General features: G+C 44.5%; 1 protein-coding gene across 7 annotated transcripts in view; it reads right to left on the bottom strand.

Moving 5' to 3' along the window:
* The window catches only part of MGLL (monoglyceride lipase), a 63223-nt gene that overhangs the window by 15733 nt on the left and 21801 nt on the right, over positions 1-25689 (bottom strand). For 3 of the 7 annotated variants that reach the window (XM_086755230.1, XM_010117995.2, XM_086755231.1), the window contains exon 3: positions 24898-25004. The exons of the other annotated variants lie outside the window; for them this stretch is intronic. In XM_086755230.1, coding sequence (XP_086611356.1) covers positions 24898-25004 — 107 coding nt within the window. The remainder of the gene's footprint in view (positions 1-24897; positions 25005-25689) is intronic. 7 annotated transcript variants of the gene reach the window in all.

Genomic DNA, 25689 nt, shown 5'->3' with positions numbered 1-25689 from the left:
GAAAACACATCCCGCCCATACAGGATAGGGTACAGGGAGTCTCAAACAATGTCTCCCTCCTCCGGTGTGTCTCCCTGGGCCCTCTCCAGTGGGCGCTTAGGCATAAAGGGGCAGTGACTTGTCAAAGGATGTGGAGTGCCTGATAATTGTTTGTGTGTTGGATGATACCCCCTCTAAGGATCCACAAAGAAAAGCACTGCTTCCCCAGACAGAAAGGCTTTGCAGTTAGATCTGCTGTCACCAGTCATACCAGAAGAAATCAGTATGCCTAAACTTAATTTTCTTGCAAGCCATCCAACAAATCACCTTCCAAAGGCAGAACTTCTAATGAAAAGCTGGGCTAAATACACTCCATCTAAGAAAAAAAATGAACCCTAAATTTGCTTTTCTTTTATCCTGCCAGGTGCTCTGCAGATCTGGGCCTCTTGGCAGTGAGCACTGCCATCAGCCACGCTGTCTGCCAGATAAACCCATCCATGTCATGCTGGTCAATTATAAATAACATATTACCGGTTCTGCTTTCCATGCACACACTCCAATTCCTGCCAAAACATGACAGAGCAAGCACCCTCCGTGGATCAGTGACCAGAAACAAATCGAAGGGCCAACTAAAATACAAGTTGCAATAATCCACAAAAGTGAAGCCATGTGTGTGACTTGTGGTTCTATTAACTTTAAATTGATTTTTTATTGCAGATGGAAAGTGAGCTTTCCTCAACTTTTATACATGTCCAGTCCACTCACTTTGTGGACCTCAAATACATTATCTGCCTAATATTTAAACTTCAGATTTAGCAGATTAATATGAGTTGAATAGTCCAGACAGAGAAAAATTTTCTTTTAGCAGAGCTCTGCACTTCCACTTCTTTTTTCTCCGGTGCTGCTTGCACTTGCTTCTAGTACCTCTTTCTCTATGGGATCTGTGTAAAACAGCTAAAAAAGCAGAAATAGCAAACCACCACAGCCCAGGTCTGTATATGGACCATGACTCCCTGTTGTGGGGCCGTGAGGCTTTGCCATCCATTTGATGGGAAAGAGGGAGGTTTGGAAAACCTCCTTGGTCCTCAGCATGGAGAAAGTCCCCTGGCCCTATCACATAAGAATGACGCTGCCCATAACAGTCAGAGTTATGACTGTGGAAGCCGAGAAATACCCATGCAATAGATCTGACAAGCATCTCATTGTATTTCTGCAGGGTTTGGGGTTTTTTTTTAATTAATAATTTAATGAACCCACCTTTTGACCCTGCTTTTAACTACTAAACTACTGTTCCCCACTGAGGCGGACCAGAGCAATGCTTGAGGAGCAGTCTGTCTGCATGGACGGTAAAGGAAGGCCATGCAAGTCTTTGCTTTGATACCATCCCTGCCCCTTGCACAAGGTTGGCTGGATGGCATTGCTTCATCAGAGAATGAGTTTATTGCATGTTTGAACCTCCCAGCTGAGAAAGCTTCAGGGTGAAGAAATAAGACCTCTTCTATTAGATGAAAGACATGTGCACAACCAAACATCAATACAGCCAAGAATATTGACATGTTTTTCTCTGATCTTTTGCCTTTAGAGTTATTAAGAATGAAAGGCCGGTTCATCCTTGATGTAAAGCTATTTGCTTTGGGTTTTGCCAAGAATGAATCTGATGTAGAAGTTCCACAGTGCCAGCAGCAAGACACCGGGTGCAGGAGGAGGGGAACGGTCTGCGCCTGGGAACTGGAACTAACTAGAGGCTACTCCCCCGCCAAATGACACAACACTCAAGGGAGACAACAGAGAAGTGTCACGATAATAACAGCTCGCCGAGTTCCTCTTCACAACGCTTCCTCTGGGGCCCCTGGTTTCAGCAGGGTGATGTGAGGTTATAACCATGAGATGCTCATCTGTAAAGAGCTGTGACTGCCAGCGCACGTCCACATCACACACTTGGTTTTCAAAAACTGTTGAATGAGTTTCATATCTATCTGGCTTCACCATCAGCTTGCAGGGGTCACTGCTAGTATCATGTATCTGCAGTGGCTCAGTGATTGACAATTTTGGGTTGTGTGTACTGAGATAATTGTGGGCACCCTTTCCTAGATGCAAGCCTTTAAAACCAAGAATCCAAACCACATCTTTTCAAATTGCAAATGTAGAATTAGGAGGTCTAAGCCTCCATTTCCAACCAAACACACCACTGCAAAATAACATACCTTGCCCAAACAAAGCCTGAATAAAAGCTGCAATGATCTGGCCCAATATGTAATAGCTTTTAAGATCTGCCCTCTATTTTCTGCACGACCTTGCTCAGATGGCAGCTCTGCCACTGCAGAGACAAGAACAGTAAGTCACCATCAGTCAATCCTGTCAGAAAACGACTTCAGAGCATGATTTCAGCTATGACCACAGATCCTCCAAAGCCTCACCCCTCTCTGGATGGAGGAATACTGACTGGCTGCGCAGGAAGACAAAGCCAAGGGTTCAGTGATTAAATATTTGAGGGGGTGAGGGCTCTGGGGAGCGCGTTATCATCGTGTAGGTATCACTCTGCCTGCATAACAGACCCTGTGGCCCTGCAAATGCATACTTCTACAAGTCCCTACATTCCTCAAATCCCATATCCTCCTGTGCTGTGGGGCTTGCTTTTAAAAACCACTCCAAAGCAGCCAGACTCTTCCGCTGACATTGGCGTACGTGCCTTAAAAAAAAAAGTTACATCCTGGTCAAGATTGGAGATATGCTGAAAAAAATGTAAATAAAAAGCAACTTGACCCTCCCTTCCCTTCAGTAAGGGCCAAGTGGGAGCTGCCTGAAGAAAGAGCGCCTGTCCCCGCACACCCCAGGCTGCATTAGCACCCGGCCCTTCGAGGCGCCGCAGGGATGGACGAGCACGGCAGCACACCTCGTCCACCCTCAGAAACTTGCACAATGTTCTAAACACCAATTTTAATGTAAGCAACACACTATAGATTTATTTCTCTTTCCTAGTGCCAAACCCTCCTGACAAAGGCACTGCACGCTCAGGTGCGGACTGAACTGCTCTTCACAGCTTAAGCAGGGACGTTTTGCTATGGAAGATGAGGGGACAGGGGAAATGCAGGGTCAGATGTTGACTTCAGCTATGCTGCTGTAAATTTACCAATTTCAGCGATGTTCCTTAAAGCTTACAGTCATGGGAGAGCAGAAATTATGGGCTATGTTGTTTTTTCAGCCTTTGCTCCCTGTTTATCATAGAAAAGTCATAAAACAGAGAGAGGGCATGAGAAATCTGCCTGTGGAGCAGTAATTCTCCAAGCAGGATCCAGATCTTGATTTTTCACATATTTTGAGGTTTCCAGCTTTGGGGGAAATGGGATGGTTTGGATCCGGTTTTACTGTAGCGAGCACACCGTCACGGGCATCTGTGGGGTGAAATGCTCTCCCTAACCAACTGATGGTAAAAACAATCAGGAGGAACGCAGGTCTTGACTTCTATCTGGGGATCCATCACACTGTGTGTTGGTTTTCCTCGCTAGATACGTAACTCCAAGATTTTGAAGTGGGAGAACCAAGAACAGGGAGGATTAGGAGGTGGTCAGGCACTCCAGGCTTACCCCTCCCTGAGCATCAACACATTTTGAATTGCGATGGCACCAACACAGGAGCACCAGGACTTTGCAGAAGTAGAGGTGAGAACCACCACCACTGCGAACTCAACAATTTGCCAGCCACAGCCGAGGGGCTGTTCCTGTTCCACAGGGTCCCCACCAAAAGGGCACTTTGTGATCATGTCAGAGGGGGCCATGGGCAAGGCTCAGTACTGTAGCATCTAATTTAACAAGCTGGAGCACGGGTGCAATTCAGTTCCCAAAAGAGCCATTGGAGGCCAGAAAAGGTGATTTTTCTGTTCCACAGCAGCAGCACATTACAGCACAGGCAGTGGTGTACAAAGGAAGGATTTCTGTTAGAGCCCACATCACGCTCAGGCTCAAGAACCTCGTCTTTCACTGCCTCCTTCATCAATAAGCTTACTGGAGTCTGACAGGTCCATTTGAAGCAAACACCTAAATGCAAACACCTAAAGGAGGTATTCATATGAGTATGTGTCTATTAGATTTCTGATATATTTGCTTTATTTCTGAAGGCCTCCACCTCTGTTTTCTGCCCCAAATTGGAGGTGGGATGGGCTCCTCACTGGTGCTGGATGCTGCAGCACATGGAAAGGTGAGCCCACCTACCCCCCCACACCCCTTTTCACTCTCACCTCCCACCAGGTGATGCTGCTGGAGAGAGACAGGAAAATAGCGTATCTTCCCTGCTGCTAAACTGTCTGGATTAGGGAAAAAACCCCCATAATTAAAAGATCTCATGGATGCTTTCATTCTGCGGGCAGCCCACACAGAGGAGCAATGCTGGGTCTCAAGTCTGTGGGAGGGAGATGCCAGTGACAGAAATTTGGATGGCTCTTCTGGTGCACCAGGTGCATATGTGCCAAGCTAATCCCTCTCCCGCTATCTGCCCAAGCCTGTGGCAGCTTGCTCAGGTGGGGCTCTCGCTGTGGTGGTCCACAACCTGCCCTGTGATCCCACTGCTATGGGGAGGGACCACTTCAGTCGCTTATTTTAATATCCAACCCCCATAGACTGGGAAACAGCCGTCCTCGTCTGCCTCCGCTTTCATCTCTGCCCTATACAAAACGCATTCAGACTTGGAGGTAAGACTTCTACTTAAAGTACAAGATGAAGCAGGTAGAGTTTTCAGGAGTGTTTCAATTTTGGAAGTCAGTGCAGCAGTTAATTAAGCAGTGTCACAAGGCATTACAGCTGATGCCTGTATTTATGAAATCTACTGAAACTCATCTGAGCAAGGATTGCTTTTTTTTGCACTCGTACAGCACCCAGCACCGCAGGGCATCATCACAGACCTTGGTCCAAGGTACTGCAAGATCTAAAAGTAATAATTAACTCTAATCCCAGACTGAAAGGCAGCATGGTTTTTCTGAGGAGATGGGAGAAGGCACATAGATGGAGAATGTGGGTGAGACAATACACAAGACAACACTAGTGATGGGTTTACACAGCAAATGTTGTGTGAAGCCTTGATTTTCTGCTTGGGTGTTTTTTTAAGGTTTAATGAAAAAAAAAATGAACTAGTAAACACTTCAAATTGTCATAACAGTTCACTACTGAAAAAAAAAACAATACTTGTTTTGTAATGAATCAAGTACACATCCTTTTTATCAAGTGAGCAAAGCTCATTAATTAAACATACTGGATTTCAAAGCTCCCAACGTTTAATTATTTGTTGAACAAGCAGTACATCTAATCCACCATTCAGACATACAAACAACTAAAACAACAGGAAGAAGCTTCAAAGCAGGACAATCAACATCTGGAAAAGTCAACAGACTGTGCCTGAGTTGTCAGTAACATGTAAAGCAAATGTTCCACTCGCAGAACAAACACACACAGGAAGCACCTCTGAGTTCATCCCACAGATTCCTGCTCAACAAAGCAGCTTCCTTGCCCTGAGAACAGATTTATCACAGCGAGGGAGCCTGTTCTGATTTTATTTCCCCTATCTTTTTCCATTCCCCAACAAAACCAAGACTGGTGCACAGAGGGCGTTCAGTCATGTCTACCCACCAGACGTACGTAACTCATCGTTTTGTAGGCAGATGGAGAACAAGGGCAGGACATAGACACCTGAATTACCTGAGGAGCAGGGTCAGCTGTCCTGGAATTTGCCATGCTACCTTGACCCCGATGAAGTTGCCAATTACGTCAGCTGCTGTGCTGCAGTGATTTTGTAGCTTTACCTTGGAGGTGAGCTTTTCAATGTCCATCTGACTGGACCTTAGCTGTTGTCATGGTTTAGCCCCACTCAGCAGCTAAAATACCACACAGTTGCTCACTCACTCTGGTCCTCACCAGTCTTAGTGGGATGGGGAGGAGAATTGGGAAAGAAAAGAAGGCAAAACTCATGAGTTGGGATAAAAACAATTTAAGACAACAACAGAGGAAAACAAAACAGAGAAGGAAACAAAAACCAGTAACAATATACTTCAGCACATAATTTACAGTACAATATCTCACAGTGGAACCAGGTGCCCAGCTCCCTCCCAAGTAGCAAAACCTGCTTCCTATCACCATCCCCACTTCATACACTGACCACTGTGTCACATGGTGTGGAACAGCTCTTGGGCTCATTTGGGTAAACTGTCCCAGCTGGTGGCTAATTAGTAACCTATCCCAGCTCTGTTCCCAGCCACAGGTACCACCAGCTCTGGCTCCTCTCCCAGCTCCGGTGAAAATTAACTCTGTCCTAGCTGGAACTAGGACAGCTGTGCACCATCTCTCTCATCCTCTCCCACAGCTCTGGGTTTCCACAAGAAGAAAAAGCAGCACTTAGGCTAGAGGGCAGCTGTGAAGTCCTCCAGCTAGGCTCCTGATCTGGACTACCAAGAAACAGGACTGTGGGGCACAGTGCAGGGTAAACTTGCTCCGCAGCATTGACAAGCTTTACACTGTGAATATTTGATACAAGCCTACGGTCTAAGGCTTTTCCAGGAGGACTACTGCCACGTCAGAAGGGAAGCAACAGGAACCACTGGTTCATTATGTTCCTTGAGGATCTGAAATATAGCTCAACGCATGCTCATCCTTAGTAACTTTTGACCGCTCTTCTCTGTCTGGGCAGTCCTCAGCATCCCTTCTTTCTCACCACCTGTACAGATACAGTGAGTACACTGGGTTCCCATGACAGAAGGCACATTATAAAACCATTAGATCTGGTACCCAACAGAAGTATCTCTCCACCCTTGGTGTTTTACATATGGAGCGTGTATGTAGGAATTACAGATGGATTCTGCCTCTCTCTCAGCAGAAGGGAGTCTTGTCTGTCAGCTCCCCTATTCTTTCTCAAGGTTAGGAAAATCATTTTGCTTCAGCATTTGCTGGATAGTTTTTATGCACTTGCCTCACACAAAGAGTGCAGCAAACTGAAAGCCTTCTCCTCCCACATCAGAGACACATTTACAGAGCCGAGATATTTTTAGAACAGTGCACACACAGAGTTATATTGTTTGTTGTCTTGGTTAGAGGGAAAAAAAAAGGAACAGGCAATTTTCTATACTAAAATTATTTGTGCCTTATTGCTGGGGAGCAGAGAACTAGTCTTGCCAAAGCCATTTAAAATTTCTGTACTCCAGCAATGACAAACAAAATGACCTGGTACATATCAGAGCAGTCGTTAATTCTGCCCGACAAGGCAAACTGTTTCTGTCAATGTTAAGAGCCAATTCATCTCTAATGGATACAAGCAACGTTCTTTTGGCTTTAGAAGACTTGCCCATTTCTTATGCTGTTGCTGAATTTGGCTCTGAATTACAATTCCTTAAAAGTCTTCCTGGAACACCACGTTGCTCATGAAAACATGCTGAAAAAACCCATCTGAGTGTTTGTGTTGCAAAATAATGAGCTCTTCATAGGCTGCGTTTCCAAACAGCGGTCACTGTGGCCAGACGTGTCTGCTGGGACATCATGCAATGAAAGGGGGCAAGACAGTATGAAAACCTGCACATACCCTAGTCACTTCCCACGCTGCCTGGAGTCGGCTTTGTCATTCCTGTCACAACATCAGTATGCTCCTGCTGAGCAGCTGGTGGAAGCTAAGGCCCATGAAAGAGGAATATGGAGCCCGGTTCCTTCTCCACAAAGCTCATACACAACCATATTCCACTTTCTTCTTCAGCCCCTTTTGCAATCCCACCTCCCAAGCCAGCCCTCAAGAATAATAAAGCAAAAGACAGCTGAAAGGAACGCCCTTCTCTACTGGGCTACTGGGATCAATGGTTTGAAAATGGTGCACAACACTGGTGTAGATGATTGAGCAGCCGTTGAGTTCCTCTGCAGAAGAGTTCCTTTTGGTGCTGGGTGAAACGATTCGTATCTAATCTCCTTTCCCATGGCAAGAAGATCACAATATAAATTTAAGATATCTAACCTGTGAGGCACAACTTATGGTGCCTCTAAAGAGTCCTATAATGCGGCACTAAGGGATTTTATTTAAGGCTCTATACTAATTTTTAACTGTTACTCTTGCAATGTTGCACAGAGATTTTGCCATCTTCCATGAGGAGCAGCTACTTTCCTGAAGTATCGCTGAGATGACTTTATTTAGCATTAGAGTTGGTCTTCAAAGACTTTTTCTGGTGTGACCAGTACAGAACCAGTACAGTGCTCAGATACTGCAGAAAAAATTGTGTGGACTTTGCTGGAGTTACTACAGAGTCTCACTAGGTCACTTGAACTACATGCCACTGACCTTTTAAGAATGGAGAAGGGCCTCTTTTCTGCTCTCCACATGTGACTTAAGATACCACTAATGGTAGTTAGAGTTTCACACTCACTGGATGAGGAGAGCGGCCAAGGACAATCTCCCTGCTACTTTAATTTAACTTTAAAAACAGATATATAATTTTCTTCTTTTCTTTTAGTACCATAAAACCCAAAAAAGGGGTGCAAACTTTATTCTTTTCCAGATGAAAACAAGGATAAAAGTCCACTTGCATTAACTTTCTGATCCAAGTTCCAGCTGTAGAACAGCTGGGGCACCAATTCAAAATGTCAGGGTTTCCAGTGAAAAAGCCAGCGCTGGAGTGGAACGGCACACTCCCCGTCCCCTTCCCTGCCCATTTATTCCAAAGCACGGCTGGCAAGCGGGCCGGCTCTCCAACACGCACAAGCTATTAAGTCCTAAATGACAGCTTGTTTAACTAGAAAACATTTCCATTTTTTCCTTCACAAAGGCCATTCATTTCTCGCTCTTCTATTTGCTTAAAGACGGTTTCATTTGCCCTGCCTGAGAGTTTGCACAACCCGTGCGACTGTTCTCCTCCAAACAGCGCTGCAAGTTAATGACCCACCTCTTGATCTCCGAGCAGGGAGCCTTGCCCAGCGCACCGCAGCGGGATCAAGCCAGCCAGTTACGCCGCAAAATCCATACGTGCGCCTTGAATATTTTTATGCTTGAGAAAACAATCAAATCAATTCACCTCAGGGAAGACAATCCTAATTCTTCCCTGCTAACAGTAGATTAGGCATCAAGATGCAAAGAAGATGAAAGCTGGATCATGTAGCAACTCTCTCCATGCTGTTGATGAATGTCTTGGGGGACAGGCACAACTTCCTTTCAAGCTGTCTTCAAAAGGTTCCCCTCCATGCAGACCACCCATTGGGGAACCACATCAATAACAAAAAAAAAGAAAATTTAAAAGAGCCATTTTTCACCCAATTTATTTACATGTTAAAATAAACACGAGTTCCCATACAGAGCAAGGGCTCCCGGTGGGTTCTGTTTAGTCTGTGAGATTCTTGGCACTGGAATGTAGCATTTCTCTATTCCAAAGCAATCTTGGCACAGATTTCTTTGGTTATATAATTTTTTTCAGCAACTGGCAAATGAAAAATAATGATGCTTCTAAAAAGTGGGAATCGTGGTCTAAGACACCAGCAAGATGTTTTACCAGTTCATCTGCCAAAGATCATTAGCAAACCAGAGCTCCTAAACTCCCGCATTCAGGGTTGGTTCTCCCCATGGGTTGCACTTCCAGTTCCCAGTCAACCTGCCCGAAACGAGCTTTCCCACGGAGTTAAAGAGATTTTTGTTTCACTCCTTGGCATTGCCACATGGCAGTGCCACCCTCATTAGAGTGGATTTGTCCTGTTCCTGACCATGCAGGAAACACCACTCTTCCAGAGCCGACAGCTTTTTATCCCCACTTTGCACAAGCTCAATGGGTGCGCAGCAGGTGGATTATTTGAAATAAGGGTAGGCTTTTCTTATTTGTTTTTCTTTAACAGGGTACATCCGCACAGAGCTATATCTCCCTCAAACCCTACCAGACCTGACCGGGAGCAACACAACTAAGAAGAAACCTTCTGATTAAGCAGGCCTGGCAGGGAGCGTTCCTGGGTGGGACAACCCTGCCCGGCATGCTGGAATGGAGTCCCAGGGCTGCCAGTTGGCTCACGGCTGGGTGGCATTTAGATGGTGTACGGGGAAAGTCACGGGGAAAGCAGCATGGCAGAAAATAGCTCCACTAAATTCGTCTTGCAGCAAAGCTGTTGCCCTTTCTTGGTAGAGACTGATTTCAGTGTTATAAGTTCAGCTGCTTTTTAGTACGAGACCCTTTTCTCTAACTCTCCTGCCACTCTGAAATTCTCAGTACATATATATTTACCAAACAAGCCAGGATCAAACAGGCAGGTTGTTGCTTCCTGTGCTCTATTACTCCTTTCAAACCATGGCTGGTTGGCAGTAGACAATGAATACTAGCTGGCAGGTCTGCACTTCAGTGAACAACGCGCAGGTACAAGAGTTGAGCTGTTGAAGGTTACAGACCTGAATGCTGCTTTTGGGCTGTGAAAGCTACTTGGCAATTGATCAGCGAAGGCATATTTGCAGCTGTGAGAAAGCTGCATGTTCAAAATGTGGGCAGAATAGGTGCAGGGTTCACGAAAGGCATGGGATTGTAGTCAAAATACCAGGTCATTTCAGGCAATCTCAGCTCGGAACAGCCCCCAACCTCCGCTCCCTTCCCCCACTCCTCCACCAAACCGAGCGTGAACTTGGCACCGCTACAGATCAGGCTGCATAGCCCCCAGTGTAAGACAAACTGCCAGGGTCTCCTAGCACGCTTTGTCTTTGACAAATTCAGAACCAGAAGATAAGTGCAGTGTGGAGAACATCCATTTTAAGGGATCTGAGTTGGGAGCATCAGTCTTTGTACCATCTACAATTCAGCACTTTTTTTTTTTAATTTATTTTTGAAACTAAACAAGGATTCTCAAATTGAAGAGTACTGCCAAGTCCTGAATAAATCCCAGCATTAGAGATGCTGTGGGTATAACAGCTTTCCTCATTAACTGAATCTGCTGATGGTATCTTCAGAGAAATTAACCCCCGAGTGCCACACGGCAGGCTCTGTGGCATCAGCTTTACTGCCCTAGGAAATCTCACCTCGTGGTTAAAGCAGGTTCTTGCCATTCACGGGGCGATACTGATGGAGTGTGGAGTAAAGCACAGGCTTAGCCGGTACAGAGTAACTTTTCTGCATTGTTTGTGAAGTGGTGAAGTTTGCAGGTGCAATGCTGAATACAAATTCAGTCAAAGGACACGTAACTACCAAACTAGTCAACCGACATGTGATTGTCTGACATATGATTGTTTGTTTTCCATTCACAACCCCACTTCTTAGCAATTCCAAAAGAAAATGGTTAGCATTTGGATGTAAGAAAATGCTATACAGTCACAATTTAACCCTTATTATTTTTCTGCCTCATCCCTTCAAATGTTGGTGAGATATTTTACTCTGAGCTGCTCTCTTCACGGGCTGAATCTTCTCCTCAGCCTGTGAAGAGCCATTCACAGTAACAGTTTTGCTTTCTTGGAGCTTAGGGCTTCTTCTCTGCAAGCTCTCTGGAAGTGAGCTGGTGTCACGTTCGGATTTTGCCATGAGTAACCTGAGATACAGTGAGCTGAAGTGTTTTTCCTGAGATCCACAACCAACCTGTGGCAGATCTAAGTAGAGGTTTCCAAACACCTTCTGGCATTGCCTACTACTGCAATACAGAATGAGCCACATCCTGATCTGAGTTACATAGGATTGACCATATGATTAATGGGAAGGATCTACCTGCAAGAGATACCCACAGCTACTAAAACTCCTGCTCTATAGAAGCATAACAGACCACAAGCTACACCTAAAAGCTAGGAAATTCAGGGAAGTCTTTGGGACACTGACTAAAAAAGCTTTTCTAGTTCAGGTCACTAAAATTTGGCCACAGCTGGCACAGACCAAGGTATGTTACCATCTGAGGACTGGCTGTTGCTTACAGAAGTGGGTTGACAAGCTCTCCTTCGATGTCTTAGTGCATTACAAACCAAAACACCTCCACTGCAACTGGCTCCCTGACCGCCAGACTGCACAGAAGGCTTCATAGTGGCCTCCACACACCTTCAGATAAGCCTTCCAGCCAGCCATAGGTTTTGTGAGACCTTTTGCAATCCTCATTTTGTTTTTATAAAGCAGCAAGATGCTCAAGGCTGAAAGGAATGTTACTGCGATGCTGGAAAATCTCAAATGTGTTGGAGATGAACCAGAGGCTAACCAGATGTTCTGCTTTACTTTACTAACAGGCTCAGAAATGAAGAGGATGGCACCGCCAGAGGCTTTCAATTATGAAACACCGGTTTTAAAACACCAATTTTCCATCCCGTTTTCCCAAATCACCAACCATGATTCTCATAGTTCCCTGTACACCCCTTTATCAGCTAGAATGATCTTTTCTTCTCTAAAATAATAGCCCAATAGATGTTAGCTTCTTACTAAAAGAAGATAAACAACCTTAAAACCCATGAGTCAAATCCTGACCCCACTGAAGTTACTGTCATTTAGCTACTGCCTTCAGAGGGTGCAAGCATGTATTTTTTGTGTAGAGCTCAAGCAATTAAAAAGTAAACCCCCAAACCACATAAGAATTACATTATAACTGCGGTTTTAAATTAAAGACATTCTGAAATTAAAGAGAAGCTGCAGTGCTGAGCTGGCAGGGCACACATCGGCACTATCCCTGAAGGAGCAAGAGGCGAAGCTGAGGGCATCTCACACAAAGGAGATGTGCCTGACGCCTCAAAGGGGAAGGAGAGGCAGGACCAGGAAAAGTCCAAGGGTTACTTGGTACCTAAGTGAGAGACGTCAGTTAATGTTAACGCTCTGCTAGGCTCTGCAGACAAGGTGTGAGACCAAAAGAGAAGCGCTCTTAACTAACATGTTGTGAGTAACTACTAGATGGAGGAGAGAGAAATATTGGCACTGAAATATAGAGCCCTAAAGTGGGCAGAGATGCACTGGGACAAAAAGTGAGAAGAGAGGAGTAAGGAACAGCCTGCTCAGCCGGAACAGTGTTTGCTAGCAACCAAACTTGGTTAAAAACTGAGCTTTGACCATTTGTGAAAAAGACCCAGGGATGCTGTTTGCCGGAACAAAAGAAAAATCCAGGGAGCGTCTTCCTGTCTGTGCTCCTAATAAAGTATGTTTTAATAAACAAAGAAATGTCCTGTTTCACATTCAGAATGCATGTGCAAGAGAAGGAACATGATTAACTGAGAACACCAGACACCATAACCAAATATGTTTCTCTGCAAGACTCAGACTGATTAAAAAGGGAAGAATCTGACTTTGTGAATTTAAAAAGGATGAAATTCCCCCTTGTTTATTGCCTATTTTGCTTCTGGGGGTTGTTGCTGCAATATTCAATGTTGTGTTTGCAGTCACAGCTAGAGAATTTGGGTTTTTAAAAAGGTCTCTGCATCTTTTTTAATAAGAAAGATTCTAAGACTTGTGAGACAGTCCCTTAAAAGAGCTCATGGCCTGTAACAAGCAGAGCTACTCCCAGGAAAATCAGCACGGATGGTTATTTATGGAGGAAATACACCAACATGAATCAGGCATACAGGCTCTATAACAACACGCCACACTTTATGAATGAGCAAACAGACCATCAAACAATGAATACTAGAAGGATAAAGTACAAAAAGCAGTGCACGGGCTGCTTCTGTGCCTTTACTTTGGCGAGTGCAACCCCGGCCCCAGCCCTTGACCTGACCCAAGAGCAGGGCCAGGAGGGACACCCACTGGAGTCTGCCAAGCTGGGGTGGGAGCTAGTACCTCCCTTTCAAGGAACCTGTTCCTGATGTAGACCACGTAGCAGCTGACGGCATTTTACAACGCACTAACAAACACACTGCAGTAGGTTTGCCTTGGGCAGGCCCAGGGAATTTGCTAACAGCAATACTGGGTGAAAAATAGGAGGAGACTGCCGCGGTTCTGATCAAAGCACACAAATGCAAGCAGCTTCAGTCAGCCTTCCCATGACTTCAGACCATCACTTATGGTATAAGGAAAATCAGTTCTCTCACTCGAAGCTTGGAAACGTTTTGCTTGCCTTAGTCAATAATTTCCCCTGATGCAGTAGCCGTGCAGTTCAGCAAGAGCAGTTTTATCCAGTAGTTTCCAATGCAGGTAGGGTACAAAGTGCATTAGAAGTAAAGATGAAATGGCAGTTTTAGGCCATTTATTGACTGGTTATACATTTTACTTCTCTTTGTAAAGCTGCCTGTCCTTTGCCTTTGTTTGGTGCAAACAAGAGCTCTCTTTGAATAGCACACCCCTTAACAGGGCTGTTCCTCCAGGTCCGTGCTGAACCAGGCGCTAACCTGAGACGGGCTGTGCTCCCTTGACTCCTGTTACCTATCCAAAAAGGTACTGAAGGAAACCAGACTATGTTTTAATCCAACAGGAGTTACATACACAAAATATATGTTTCTCTGTAGTTTTCAAATGGTGTTCAGTGACTTGGAACAGTCATTTGTAACTCAATAGGATGACAAACTCCACATCTGTATGAAGATACATTTATAGGTAAGGTATCATCAGCAATTAGCTTCTGAAACAGCCTCCTCCAAATTAGACACATCTGACAAATAAACAATAGGAAAGCTAGTCACATTAATGAAATACTGTTGCTATGGAAAAATTGTTCCCATAAAGGTGAAAATAAACATGCTTCGATTTTCTCATTGTGCAAAGACATCAAAAAGCATTTACCTCAAGATGAAGCTGTTCCTAATTGTAGATATCATTAAAGTGTATTTTTAAGAGGGCCATTTCTTCACCCATTTCAAAACCTCCTGTGCTTTAACATCCGAAGCAACATCCCAAATTCTAGCATCTAGGATGCTCTTTAGTTTACAAAGAATAATTAAGGCTGGAAGGGACATATGGAGATTATCTAGTTCAAGCCCTTACTCAAAGCGTTTCTCATTCAAGTAGGTTGTTCAGGGCCTGTTGAATTAAGCTTTAAATATCTCGAGGGCTAGACGTTTCCCTACCTCTCTGGGTCCTGCTCCAGCATCTGACTGCCCTCATGGTGAACACATTTTTCCTTGTATCTAATTGGGATTTCTCATGCTGTGATTTGCGTCAGTTCCCTCTGATCCCGTCAACATGCACCTCCAAGAAGAATCTGGCTCTGCTGTCTCCACACCCTCCCACTGGGGACTTGTATACAGCAATAAGATCCCCTGTTAGCCTTCTCTTCTAAGGCTAAATAAACTCAGTTTTATCAGCCTCTCCTCGTACATCTTGTTCTGCAGTGCCCTAATTGTTTTGACAGCCCTCCTCTGGCCTTGCTCCAGTATGTCAATGTTTTGCTTTTACTGGACAGCAAATTGGACCCAGTGCTTCAGATGTGGTCTCACAAATGCTGAATGTAAGAGAATAATCACTTCTCTAGAGTTGCTGGCTATAATCTTTCCAATACAGCTCAGTATGTGGTGGCCTTCTTCACCACAAGGTCACACTGTTGACCCATGTTCAGCTTGTCTGCAAGGATCCCCAGGTCCTTTTCTGCAAAGCTGCTTTCTATTCATTCAATGGCCAACCTTTAATGCTGAATGGGGTTGCTTCACCTCAGATGCTGAGCTTCACAAGCACCTTTGTTAAAACTTCATGAGGTCCCTGCCAATCTGTTTCTTCAGCTGTCAAGGTCCCTGTGAATAGCAGCCTTCCAGCATATGCTCACTTTCCACAATTTGATACCCCTGTAAACTTCCTGAAAGTGCTCTCCATCCTATCATCCACACCTTTAATAAAAAAGGTCCATTGACAGTGTATGCAACATCTATTTATTATTTTTTTCCCCTTGAAGAATACAGATTCCTCTGACACTTCTTGAGGCCAAAGTCCTTGCTGATATGAACTGATGTCCTGCCATGGAAGTCAGTAAAGGAAATGACCCTTGGATCAAAGCTTGAAGCAAGTTTGATATCTGTCCGGTAGCCCCACGTAACAGACAGCTAGCAACATGAAATGATCTGTTCTCTCAGCCTTAGCTCTGTACTAACCCTCTAGTCCTTGTCCTGCCACCCTCAACTATCTTGCGTGCAGATGTACGCCTACAGCTAGCGAAGCTGGCTATGGGAGAGCAAGTAAACTGTTGAAAACATTACACAAGGTTGCCAACCCTCCTTCACTAATAGGAAATGCAATTACAAGTTACAAGCCTGAACCGCCTTTCAGACATGGCGACAGAGTTATCCTGGATTTACTTGAGCAGCTCTGAAAGCAGATTTTGACCCTTGATGTGGGGACTAATTTATATATGTAAAGACTGAGTACAGATGACAATTGCACAGATTTTTGCAACAACAGAAGCAAACCAACAGGTTGTAAACTGAAATGAGCTTAGTTCAGTCAAGGCTATTTCCTCTTTAGTTTCTCTCATTCACCAAAGTGAACCCTTTGTCCAAATAAAGGATGTTTTATTCCTGATTATCAGGACCACTCATCCAAAATTCCTATCACTTGATCCCAATGTTATCAACACTCCACACAAATTTAGTGGCCTACTCCTCTTTATCACGGAGGGTATCTCCCATCTGGGAGACAGAATCATGGAACGGAAGCCAAGAAGGACTCAACCCTCACGGGAAGCAGGAAGCCTTTTAAGTTTCCTGAATAAATGACATGTCTTTCCTCTGTCCTGCAGTCTATCTATTAACAGTTAACACTGACAGGTTGAGGAGCACAGTCTGGAAAGTGGCCAGCGCCGATAGCTCCATGCTCAAAGTCGTTGTGCTCAAAAAGGAGCACTCTGTTCCTTCGGCCGCTGTGTCCCCGCTCACTGGGGCCCGTTGTTACAGCCTCACGCCTCCTTGTGTGAAGGCCAACAGCGAGGCTTTGTTCACGAAGCAGCTGCTGAGAAGACGTACTATCTCATGGAATGACCCACTGACATTTCTCCCTCTGCTCATTAGTAAGCAGTGAATAATTAGGAGAACTAGGGCAGATTGCACAGCCCATTTATTTCAGAGCAAAAAGCCAGTTCCTCAGATCCCAGTGTGCCCCAAAAGGGATTCCCTCACAAAGCAGGATTGCAGCAAAGCCAGGGGAGCTGGCGCTGTAGCACCTTCTCATCACCTGATGGAGTGAGAAAACAGAACGGCTCATGCCAGAAGGTTGCCTAGAGAGGTGGTGGATGCCCCATCCCTGGAAAAATTCAAGGCCAGGTTGGACGGGGCTCTGGGCAACCTGGTCTGGTTAAAGATGTCCCCGCTCCTTGCAGGTGGGTTGGACCTTTAAAGGTCCCTTCCAACCCCAAATGTTCTATGATTGTATGATTCTGTGGTGGATGGGGCAAGACTGGAGTACAGGGTGTCCCAGCTTCACTTCACTCCAAGCTCAAAACACATCTCCGCTGCATGAAGAGCAGGGGCAGCTCAGCCAGGACCTGAGCCAATGATCCTGTTCGACTGGATGAGATGTTGCTGTTTATTCAGTAATTTATTATTACAGAGTGGATCTACAGCAGTGAGGAAAGCGTTGAGTGGCTGGAAGGAGCAGAGTAACTGAGGAAGCTGAGGAAACCAGAATCATTCTTTTGCAATCTTCACTGCAGTCAAATATTATCATCTAGTGACCTCCACATATAGGGGCAGTGATAAAGGAGCATCTGCATTGCCTTCCTCCCATCCAAACAACGCGTGCATCCAGCTCTGGGTTACAGCACAGAACTTATCTGCCTGTCTTGTATCACTGATTATACCACAATTAAATCTGACTTAAAAAATATAAATTGGTCAGATAAACAAATAGATTGCTTTGAGGAGCCCAGGTTTGGTTTGGCAAGTTTTCATAGCACACATTAGATGATGCTACACATCTGATTTCAGGTGCTCTTGCCTTCCATGTGTCTGTGCTACAGGTGTATCCAGCCCTCACAATTTCCAAACTCCCTTGCTTAAAAGATAGGTGCAGAGCCATGTCTTCCCCACATTTACCACAGCATGTCTCCAGTATTACTCTGGGAAGTCCATGAAACAAAGAAAGTCTCATCCTCTGAGTGGAGGGGAAACACCTCCGAGTATCCCCTGCCTCTTTCCAAACATTTTAAGCAAAACATTCCACTGTGGCTAACATGTGCACTGTCAGGTACATCAGCTGTGTGCAGCTTTACTGTCTCTTTAATTTTAGTTTGCTCTGGTCTAGCTGCTTCCTCGCTCGACAGCGTTGTTTCATCTGCCTTCACAAGACAAACAAAATAAAAGCCGCCCTTGCATTTCCAAGTCCCAGCTTGTGGCCTCCTCTAGAGCATGAGACGCTGTTAGGTATTTGCTTTCATGAGTCCTCTAGTGTTTTCCTGCTCTTGTGTAGCTGCTCTCCTCAAAAAGAAACAATGCTTACTGCCCCGAAAGATGCCATGCGGTGCGGGCAGAGACTGGGGACTGTGTGATCGCAGTGTGGATGAAGGGTGAGCACTGAAGAGACAGAATCACTGCTGAGATGACTGCACCAGAGCAAGACTGGGCTGCAGAAGTCCGTAATGAGCTTCTCAAAAATAACAATAATAATGTGCACACCTCTGTTTAATAAAACCCATCTCAAAGTACCTAAAATTGCCTGTTGTGCCACAGGATACTCCCCTTGGGCTACACTCTCCTCTGACACAATTACAGGCACATTTCAGCATCACTGTGTTGTATGAGGTGCATCCAGATCACCTTGTTTTTCTAAACAAGCGGTGACCGCTCTGGGATGTTCTATCTCAACAACCACTGAGAGAGCCAACTCCATGCAGCGATCTGGGAGAAAGCAAGAGAAAATACACTACATAAATATGCTACAAGACCAGTCGTCACTCAGGAAGAGCTGGAGGTGAGAAGCAACTGCTTTCACCTTGGCTGGAGCTCATCAGGCTGGTCTCCCAGTTAATCTCAAGTTAATCTTGCTTTTTGGTCTTCAAGTTCATCATTCACGTCTGCATTGGGAGAAATGCACGCTGTAGCCCCACTTTACATCAGAATCCACACAATCAAAACAGAGTTAGAAAAGGGTGGCAGAAGTAAGTTTACACATTAGCTGTTTGTTTTATAGGAGGACTTTGTTCTGGGCTCTTAAAGTTTCCTCACTGCCTAAGGAATTACATGGCGTACTGCAGTAGCTGAACTCTCACCCTGTAATTACGCGCTGTGGTTTCACCTCCTGCGTGCCCCGCACACGCTAAGCATTCCTCACCACTGCCCTGGAAGGCAGATAAGCCTGACTGCCACCTTTGTTCAACATCTGGACAAGGAAAGGCTAGAGAGAGCTAGGCTGGCTTGGGACCACACCAAATATGCAGTCAAAACAGGGACAAAACATCGCTGGCAGTGCTCTGCCAGCCAGGCCAAGGAGCCATCACCTCCGGGATTGCCCTGATAAGAAGAACCTATAGCAGATGCTTACAAAAGAGGACATGAGAGGTGAGGCAGACCAACATGACTCTTCCCTGGTATATCCCCTCGCTTTCCATCTCTGCTCGCACGCCACGCAGCAGACACCACTGCCCGCTTTTGATGTTGCAGCCATGTTTACGACTCAATCTTTCTCCAGGTTAAAAGGGGAGAATGGATGAATTCCAGACAGGGCTGATGGGTCCATATGACACTCAGCATGGATCAAGGGTTGGAGAATCACTTAAGTGTTCTCTTATATTCCTGTCGGTTTTGCTGTCATGAGCTTTCAATCTACCGGTTTTCAGAGCTATACGCACAAAGATTTATGTCCATGCACTTCTCTCATGGTGCGACAGATTAATCACCCTTTAGCAGCTCTCTCTCCACTCCAAATTAATTTTCATAAAAGACTGAAAGACAGACAAGTCGAGCTAATTTGAAGAACAAAAGGGCTAATTTCCCCATAGGGAATGTACTTGCAAAGTTTAATCTGAAGCTCTGAAGAACTTTCTTCTTTGCTTTCTTCTACATCAAGCAGTAGGTTCAGGATCTGTATTTACACATGGGGCTGGGCAGCACTATGAACTTCTCCTGGGAGAACAACTGTCATCACTTCAGGAAAAGCCCTAAAGAGGATGCACTAATACAGGTACACAGGTAGTGCTATATTCTCTTTCCTAGCCAAGGAGAGCATCTGTCTAAGGATGAGCACATCAGGAGCAGCCCAATTGCTCAGAGAACAGCTGCTGGTATGGTTCAGGTAGTGCGACTTCGTGTGCAAGTAAATTCCAGTTCTGCAAGGTTCTCCCTACTGCAGGGGGCATGAATGAGAGCAGGATTAATGAGGAGAACAGTCCTTTTGCACTCCTGCAAATGCTAATGTGTCCAGACCTGTGGTTACTTCAGGTAGTGCATATGGAAGACTTTATTTCCCAGCAATGTTCATGTATTATGCTGAAGGCCAGGAGTTCTTCTCTGGAAAAAATAAATAAAAATGCCCACCACCCATTCTAAGCCTCCCGTCAAAGGAAATGTGAACAATGAGTGCCATTCTTTCCTATGTCTCTGCAGAAAAACAGGTTAAACTTTTCCTGCTCTAGCGAGGCAGACTCAATCGGAGGAAGCAGAAAGAGACCAGATTGCTATGGGTAAGCGGGCCCTCACCCAGCCTTGCTAACAGTCCCCAGGGAACAGCTGTGCTGCTCCGCGAGCAAACCCGCGCCGAGTGATGCCTGCCAAGGTTTTCCTGACTCCATCCCTGGAGATCGCCCCAAAGCCGGCTGACCACATCATCAGGGAGAGCTGCTCTCCAAGAACATTCCCTTGCGCTGGTGCGCGTGAGCTGTCACTTCTCACTCGCAGTGCAACCCTAATTCTTGCTCTTATTAACGTTGACATCCTTCTTAGTCATTTCCCCCCTCCCAGTTTGACCATGTTTAGTCCTTTTTAACCTTTCTGTGTAGATCAATCCTTCCCAGTGCTATGAATAAATAAAAGCCTTCTGTTCTCATCAACAAAATGGTCTTTTAACAGTTGCAAGAACAACACAGCGATCGCTTGGGAAAAAAAAAACAAAACAAAACCAGCTAATATTTGATGCATTTAAAAATCTCTGCTCCAGCTATTTTCTACTTTTTAGAAATAAGTGCTTCATTAAATAGAGAAAACAGAGAGAAAATTAATGGAGAGCACAAGCCGCAGCAGGTGTCTGCAAGGGACCTGCTAACCCATCAGAAATGCTCACCACACACAAAGTAGCAGCAGGGCTAAAAAAGAAAGCTGAACTTCAGTTAGAAACATCTAAAGAATATGAATAAGCTGTTAGAGCTGCAACCTTTCCCTCCGCTTTGATCTGTCGTTACACATGACTTGAGAGTGGGAAACTCAACGGCTTCAAAGAGGGTCAAAGAGTCGGAGGTCTCCACGTACCAGGACAGGTAGAGGTTTAGTCTGCCTGGAGAGAGAGGGAGGTTGGAGGGGCTCTCCTCAAGCAAATCTAAGGGCTAGGAACTGCTGACGGGTTAGGACTAAGTATTTCACCTTCCTCATCTCCATGTAAGACAGCCACATTACCCGTAAGAAGCACCAGCAAGTCCAAGTGAAAAAGAGGGTCAGTGCCACTGCTGTTCAAAAGTGGAAGAGAAAAGTAAACACATTTTTGTGGCCTTGGCATCTTGGAAAAGCTTTTGTAACTGCAATTAGTTGACATGTACTTTTGAAGGTAAAATTGTGGTTGAACTGGGCTCTGGCCATGTAATGCAACCACAGAGAATAAGATCTCAGCAAATGAGATGTTATAGGAAGAGAGATGATGAGGAAAGCTGGAACATCATGTGCTTTACCAACTGAAAATGCTTGGTATGAGAAAACAAAGCCACATTCTCTATCCTTTATTCTAATTTTCCTTGGCTCTCAGCTTTACAGATCCCCAAAAATACTGCATTATAACTAAAGGAGCTGCAATCTGCCTGCAACTGGCTGGAGAATTACAATATCACTCCAGTTTGATGAATCTCCCACAAGTATTCCTTCTAAGAGGGCTTTCCTAAATTGATTGCCAACAACCCAGTATGTTTGTCTGTCTCTTTTTCCTGTTGTCAGAATGTTGCCATAATAAAATAATAGTAATATAGAAAGGAAAATGAAAAAGTGAGATGTCATTCCAAAATACCTAAAGCTTGCAGAAATGCATGGTAAACCCAGAAATAACAGGAAACAGTTATCTGCCTATTACAAACACCATATAAGAGACCACAGGAAAAAAAATGCTGTATTACAAAGAAATACCATTTTCCTTTCATGGGATTGATATAAAACAAAGCAATTTAATAATATTAGATGTAAGCTAGGGTTAAGAGGTGTTCTTGAATTAAATTTTCACCACCACCATGAAAAAGCTTTAATACCTATCTATGAGGTCTAGCAGTCATGGGATTACTATGAAATACCACAAAGAGTAAATGTACAAATCCTGACATCCTAAGAGAACTGAGCCAGTGATATCTTATACCAAGCAATACTAAAACATAAATTTGAGTGAATACCATTACTCTGTGAAGTGCCAGCCTTTTTGCTGAAGCCTTGTTTAACAGGAAACTGTGGTGCAGAGCGGCCTTTGGCAAGATTTAGAGCCAGTGTGTAAGCTCCTACAGACTCAGCAATATACATGGAAATTATTTTTCCTTCTTTTGACTGAAGGATAGACACAATATAAGTCAGTCACGTCACGCATACTACAGCCCTAGTAACTTCCCAGCTCATCTGAGAAATCATGCTAGCCACGCTGTGAAACTGTATTAGTAATCTCACGGATAATGTGCCTATATTGAGAATTTTATCTGTGAGAATATCAGAACCGGAACAAATGTCCAGGTCAGGAAATCTATGCCAAGCTCACAAGACTAAGAGCCACTGTAAGAGATTGGTAAGAGAAAGCAATTATTTTGCTAACACCATTGAATAATTAATTTTACCCAAAGATACCCAAAGGACATGACACAAAGGGGGAACACACTGTTGAAGTGATTTGGAGGAAAGCTATAAACTTCCCAGTCTTATCTGAGAAAATTTTGCAATGGAGGTGTTCATGTCCTTCAACTCTTGCTGGCATCCAGCTCAAGCTGTAACCTGTATTCCATCAAAGTTGATCCTCACTGCTTACCTTTTCAGGTGCAAATATTATTTTACAGAGCTTAAAATATGTTATTTGTCTTTCTAACTTACAGCAAATCCAGGCTCAGTTAAATTAGCTCTTTGTGTAACACAACTGGGTTTCCACTGTTCTGCTTTCGAGTTCCTCGTTACCCTCTCCCCATTGCTGATGAAGAAAACCAAACTGAATTTACAAAGAAAACTGCAGGTTTGACAGGAGAATGAAGTTGTTAACTGGCCTGAGCAACTAGATTTGTACTAATTGAAGTGAACTAATTAATCCAGAATACCAGTCTAAAGAGAAAACCCACAAAATATTTATGCTTCCCTAGTCAAAAAGATATTCAAGGAAAAAGAGAGCAAATAACTGTTTCATTATACAGCACAAAGCATGCCTGACAGGACCCTTCACCCCAAAGGCCCTTCCCCATCCACAGAAGAGGCATTCTCCATACCCAATCCATGTGATAAATACAATGTTTTATCCTTTCTGCTAGGTGTGTTGCTTCAAATATTGTTATTTTAACTCTACTTCTCAAAATCTTTATCAAGTTTTAAGGGAATGAGGAATTAAGGCATGACGTTAAGCATGCACAATGAGCAACCTCAGTCTCTCGTAAGCCCACAGTGGCTCTGAACAAATTCCTTGTGTGCCCCAGAGTTCAGTAACTTTTTGTATATATCATCTGTGGTCTAACAGCAGCTCCAGGGTGGACAGCATGTGGCCTGTTCCATTGCCTTTCTCATGAACTTTATGCCATATAGATAAACAGAGGGGAATGGAGACACTTTCTATTGGGACTACTGCGGACTCCTGCTAGCCTACATCCAACTCAGAATCAACACTTAGAAATATTGTGCCTGTATAGGGCAAAAGAGACTCACATGGTCAGCAACAATGTTTCTGCATGGGTCAGCTGTCTTTGTAAAGCCAGCCCTGAATATGGCATGTGATTCCTTGCAAGCTGTACTGAGAAACCAGGTATTCACTTTTTCAGGGAAATACAGAGTTTGGTTTTGCACTTGAAGTGCAGTGCTGTGACTGAAAGTGAGTTGTGAGAGCAAGTGCGAGGGGAAGCCTTGGTTACCTGGATTCAGTAAAGCTTTGCCTTCCCTCTCACAGATTAAATGGTGCAATGCCTCACACACATTCAGCATCTTCAAGCTCAAAATAAGCAGTTTCAGCTTCAGCCAAGTAAATTGCAGTACACTTTCCAGTGTATCCCAGTATACTTTCCAAGTGGAGGATCTGCCAGAGGGAGATTGGATTTACTGTAACTGAGATTCATCCCATTTCAACCTGTCAGCTCAGAATTTGGCCTTGCCTTTTGTCTGCTGCCATCATTAGTCTCATTGATTCATTTTCTAATATCTAGAATGACTCTTGCAGGGAAGCAGCAATCTGCAATGATAAAAACAAAGCAAAGACTTCCGAGCACCAGGATGTCATGAAGTTGCAAGAGTCAGGTGTTACAGGAGGCTACCAAAGAACCAGGATAGACGGTTCAAATACGCTATTGGGATGCCACTGTTCATGCGCTGCAAGAGAGCTGGTGATACCCAGAAGCTATGCTGTCATTTCAGCCTCCTCTCTGGGATCATTTAGGACATCGATCATGAATCCAGCAGAAATGGCTCCTAGTCCCACTTCCACAGCGGACAATATCTCTTCACCCCGCCAAGAGATAGGTGAAAGAGAAAAAATCCCTTACAGAGAGGTTAAAATAGCACCAGCAATAATGTTAAGGACAAGGCTGAGGAAAACTCAACGTAAGCAGGGATAGCTTTATACAGATTCAATATGCAGATCTTTACAAAGCAACAGATGATCCCTTTCTCATTTATACTGAGGTGTAAATACTTTATGGACTCTTCTCTCACTGCTGAGTAGCTTTAATGGCATTTACTTCAGTCAAGTCCTGAGCTGCTGTAAATCAAGTACTGTTTTAGGCTACTCACCATGATCATGGGCAAAAACAAACAAGTTAAGTCCTGTCAGCCTCTGGGCCAAGTCGTCATAGCGGCCGCAGTGTTCCCCAGCGCCATGAGCAATAAACACGAGGGCCCTAAATGGAGCATTAAGGTATAAATCATTAACTTGGCAATCAGCTCGCAAAGGCTTCAGAGCTGCAAGTAAAAACAGCACATTCAATTTACCAACAGCATTTCAGACATCAGCAAATACAAGGCAGTACATAGTGGCTGAGGTGGGTTTGAACAGAGGGGAAACGATGGCCATCCTGACCTATCATCAGCCTGGTCTTCACCAGGTGGTAGCAGGACAGACTGCACGGAAGTCAGCTCCTCGTGGGACAGACACTGCTCTTTACCATTGGTCTGCCACCACGGTCTGCTGCAAGTTGGAGATGTAGATGGGCATCAGCATCAGTCCTTGAGCTGGATAACTCCATCTTGGGCTTGAGGCATCTACGCCACTCCTACAGTGTAAGTGTCACCATTGATTTTTTTTAGGATCGGTATTTCTCCATGGTTTCAAATACAAATATTGTCCTTAACTTTACAACTTGCAACATTGTCTCATGCTACAGAGCACTCTTAAAGATTAAATTTTAGCTAAAGAATAGGCCTCAAGCAGAGTCCAGAATTTTGGTTAGAGTCTGGAATTTTATCTTTTGACTCCAGTTCTGGTAATTTTACCATTCCAGTTTCTGCCCCAAAACAGTTGTTTCACTTCAGTGATTTAAGTGACTCTTACACAGCCACCATACAACTACATACAGGGATCATTAA

The sequence above is a fragment of the Chlamydotis macqueenii genome, chromosome 10 (assembly GCF_036417535.1).
Source record: "Chlamydotis macqueenii isolate bChlMac1 chromosome 10, bChlMac1.mat, whole genome shotgun sequence".
NCBI lineage: Eukaryota > Metazoa > Chordata > Aves > Otidiformes > Otididae > Chlamydotis > Chlamydotis macqueenii.
Note: the sequence above shows the minus strand (reverse complement) of the source record. Positions and strands in the feature narration are given on the sequence as shown.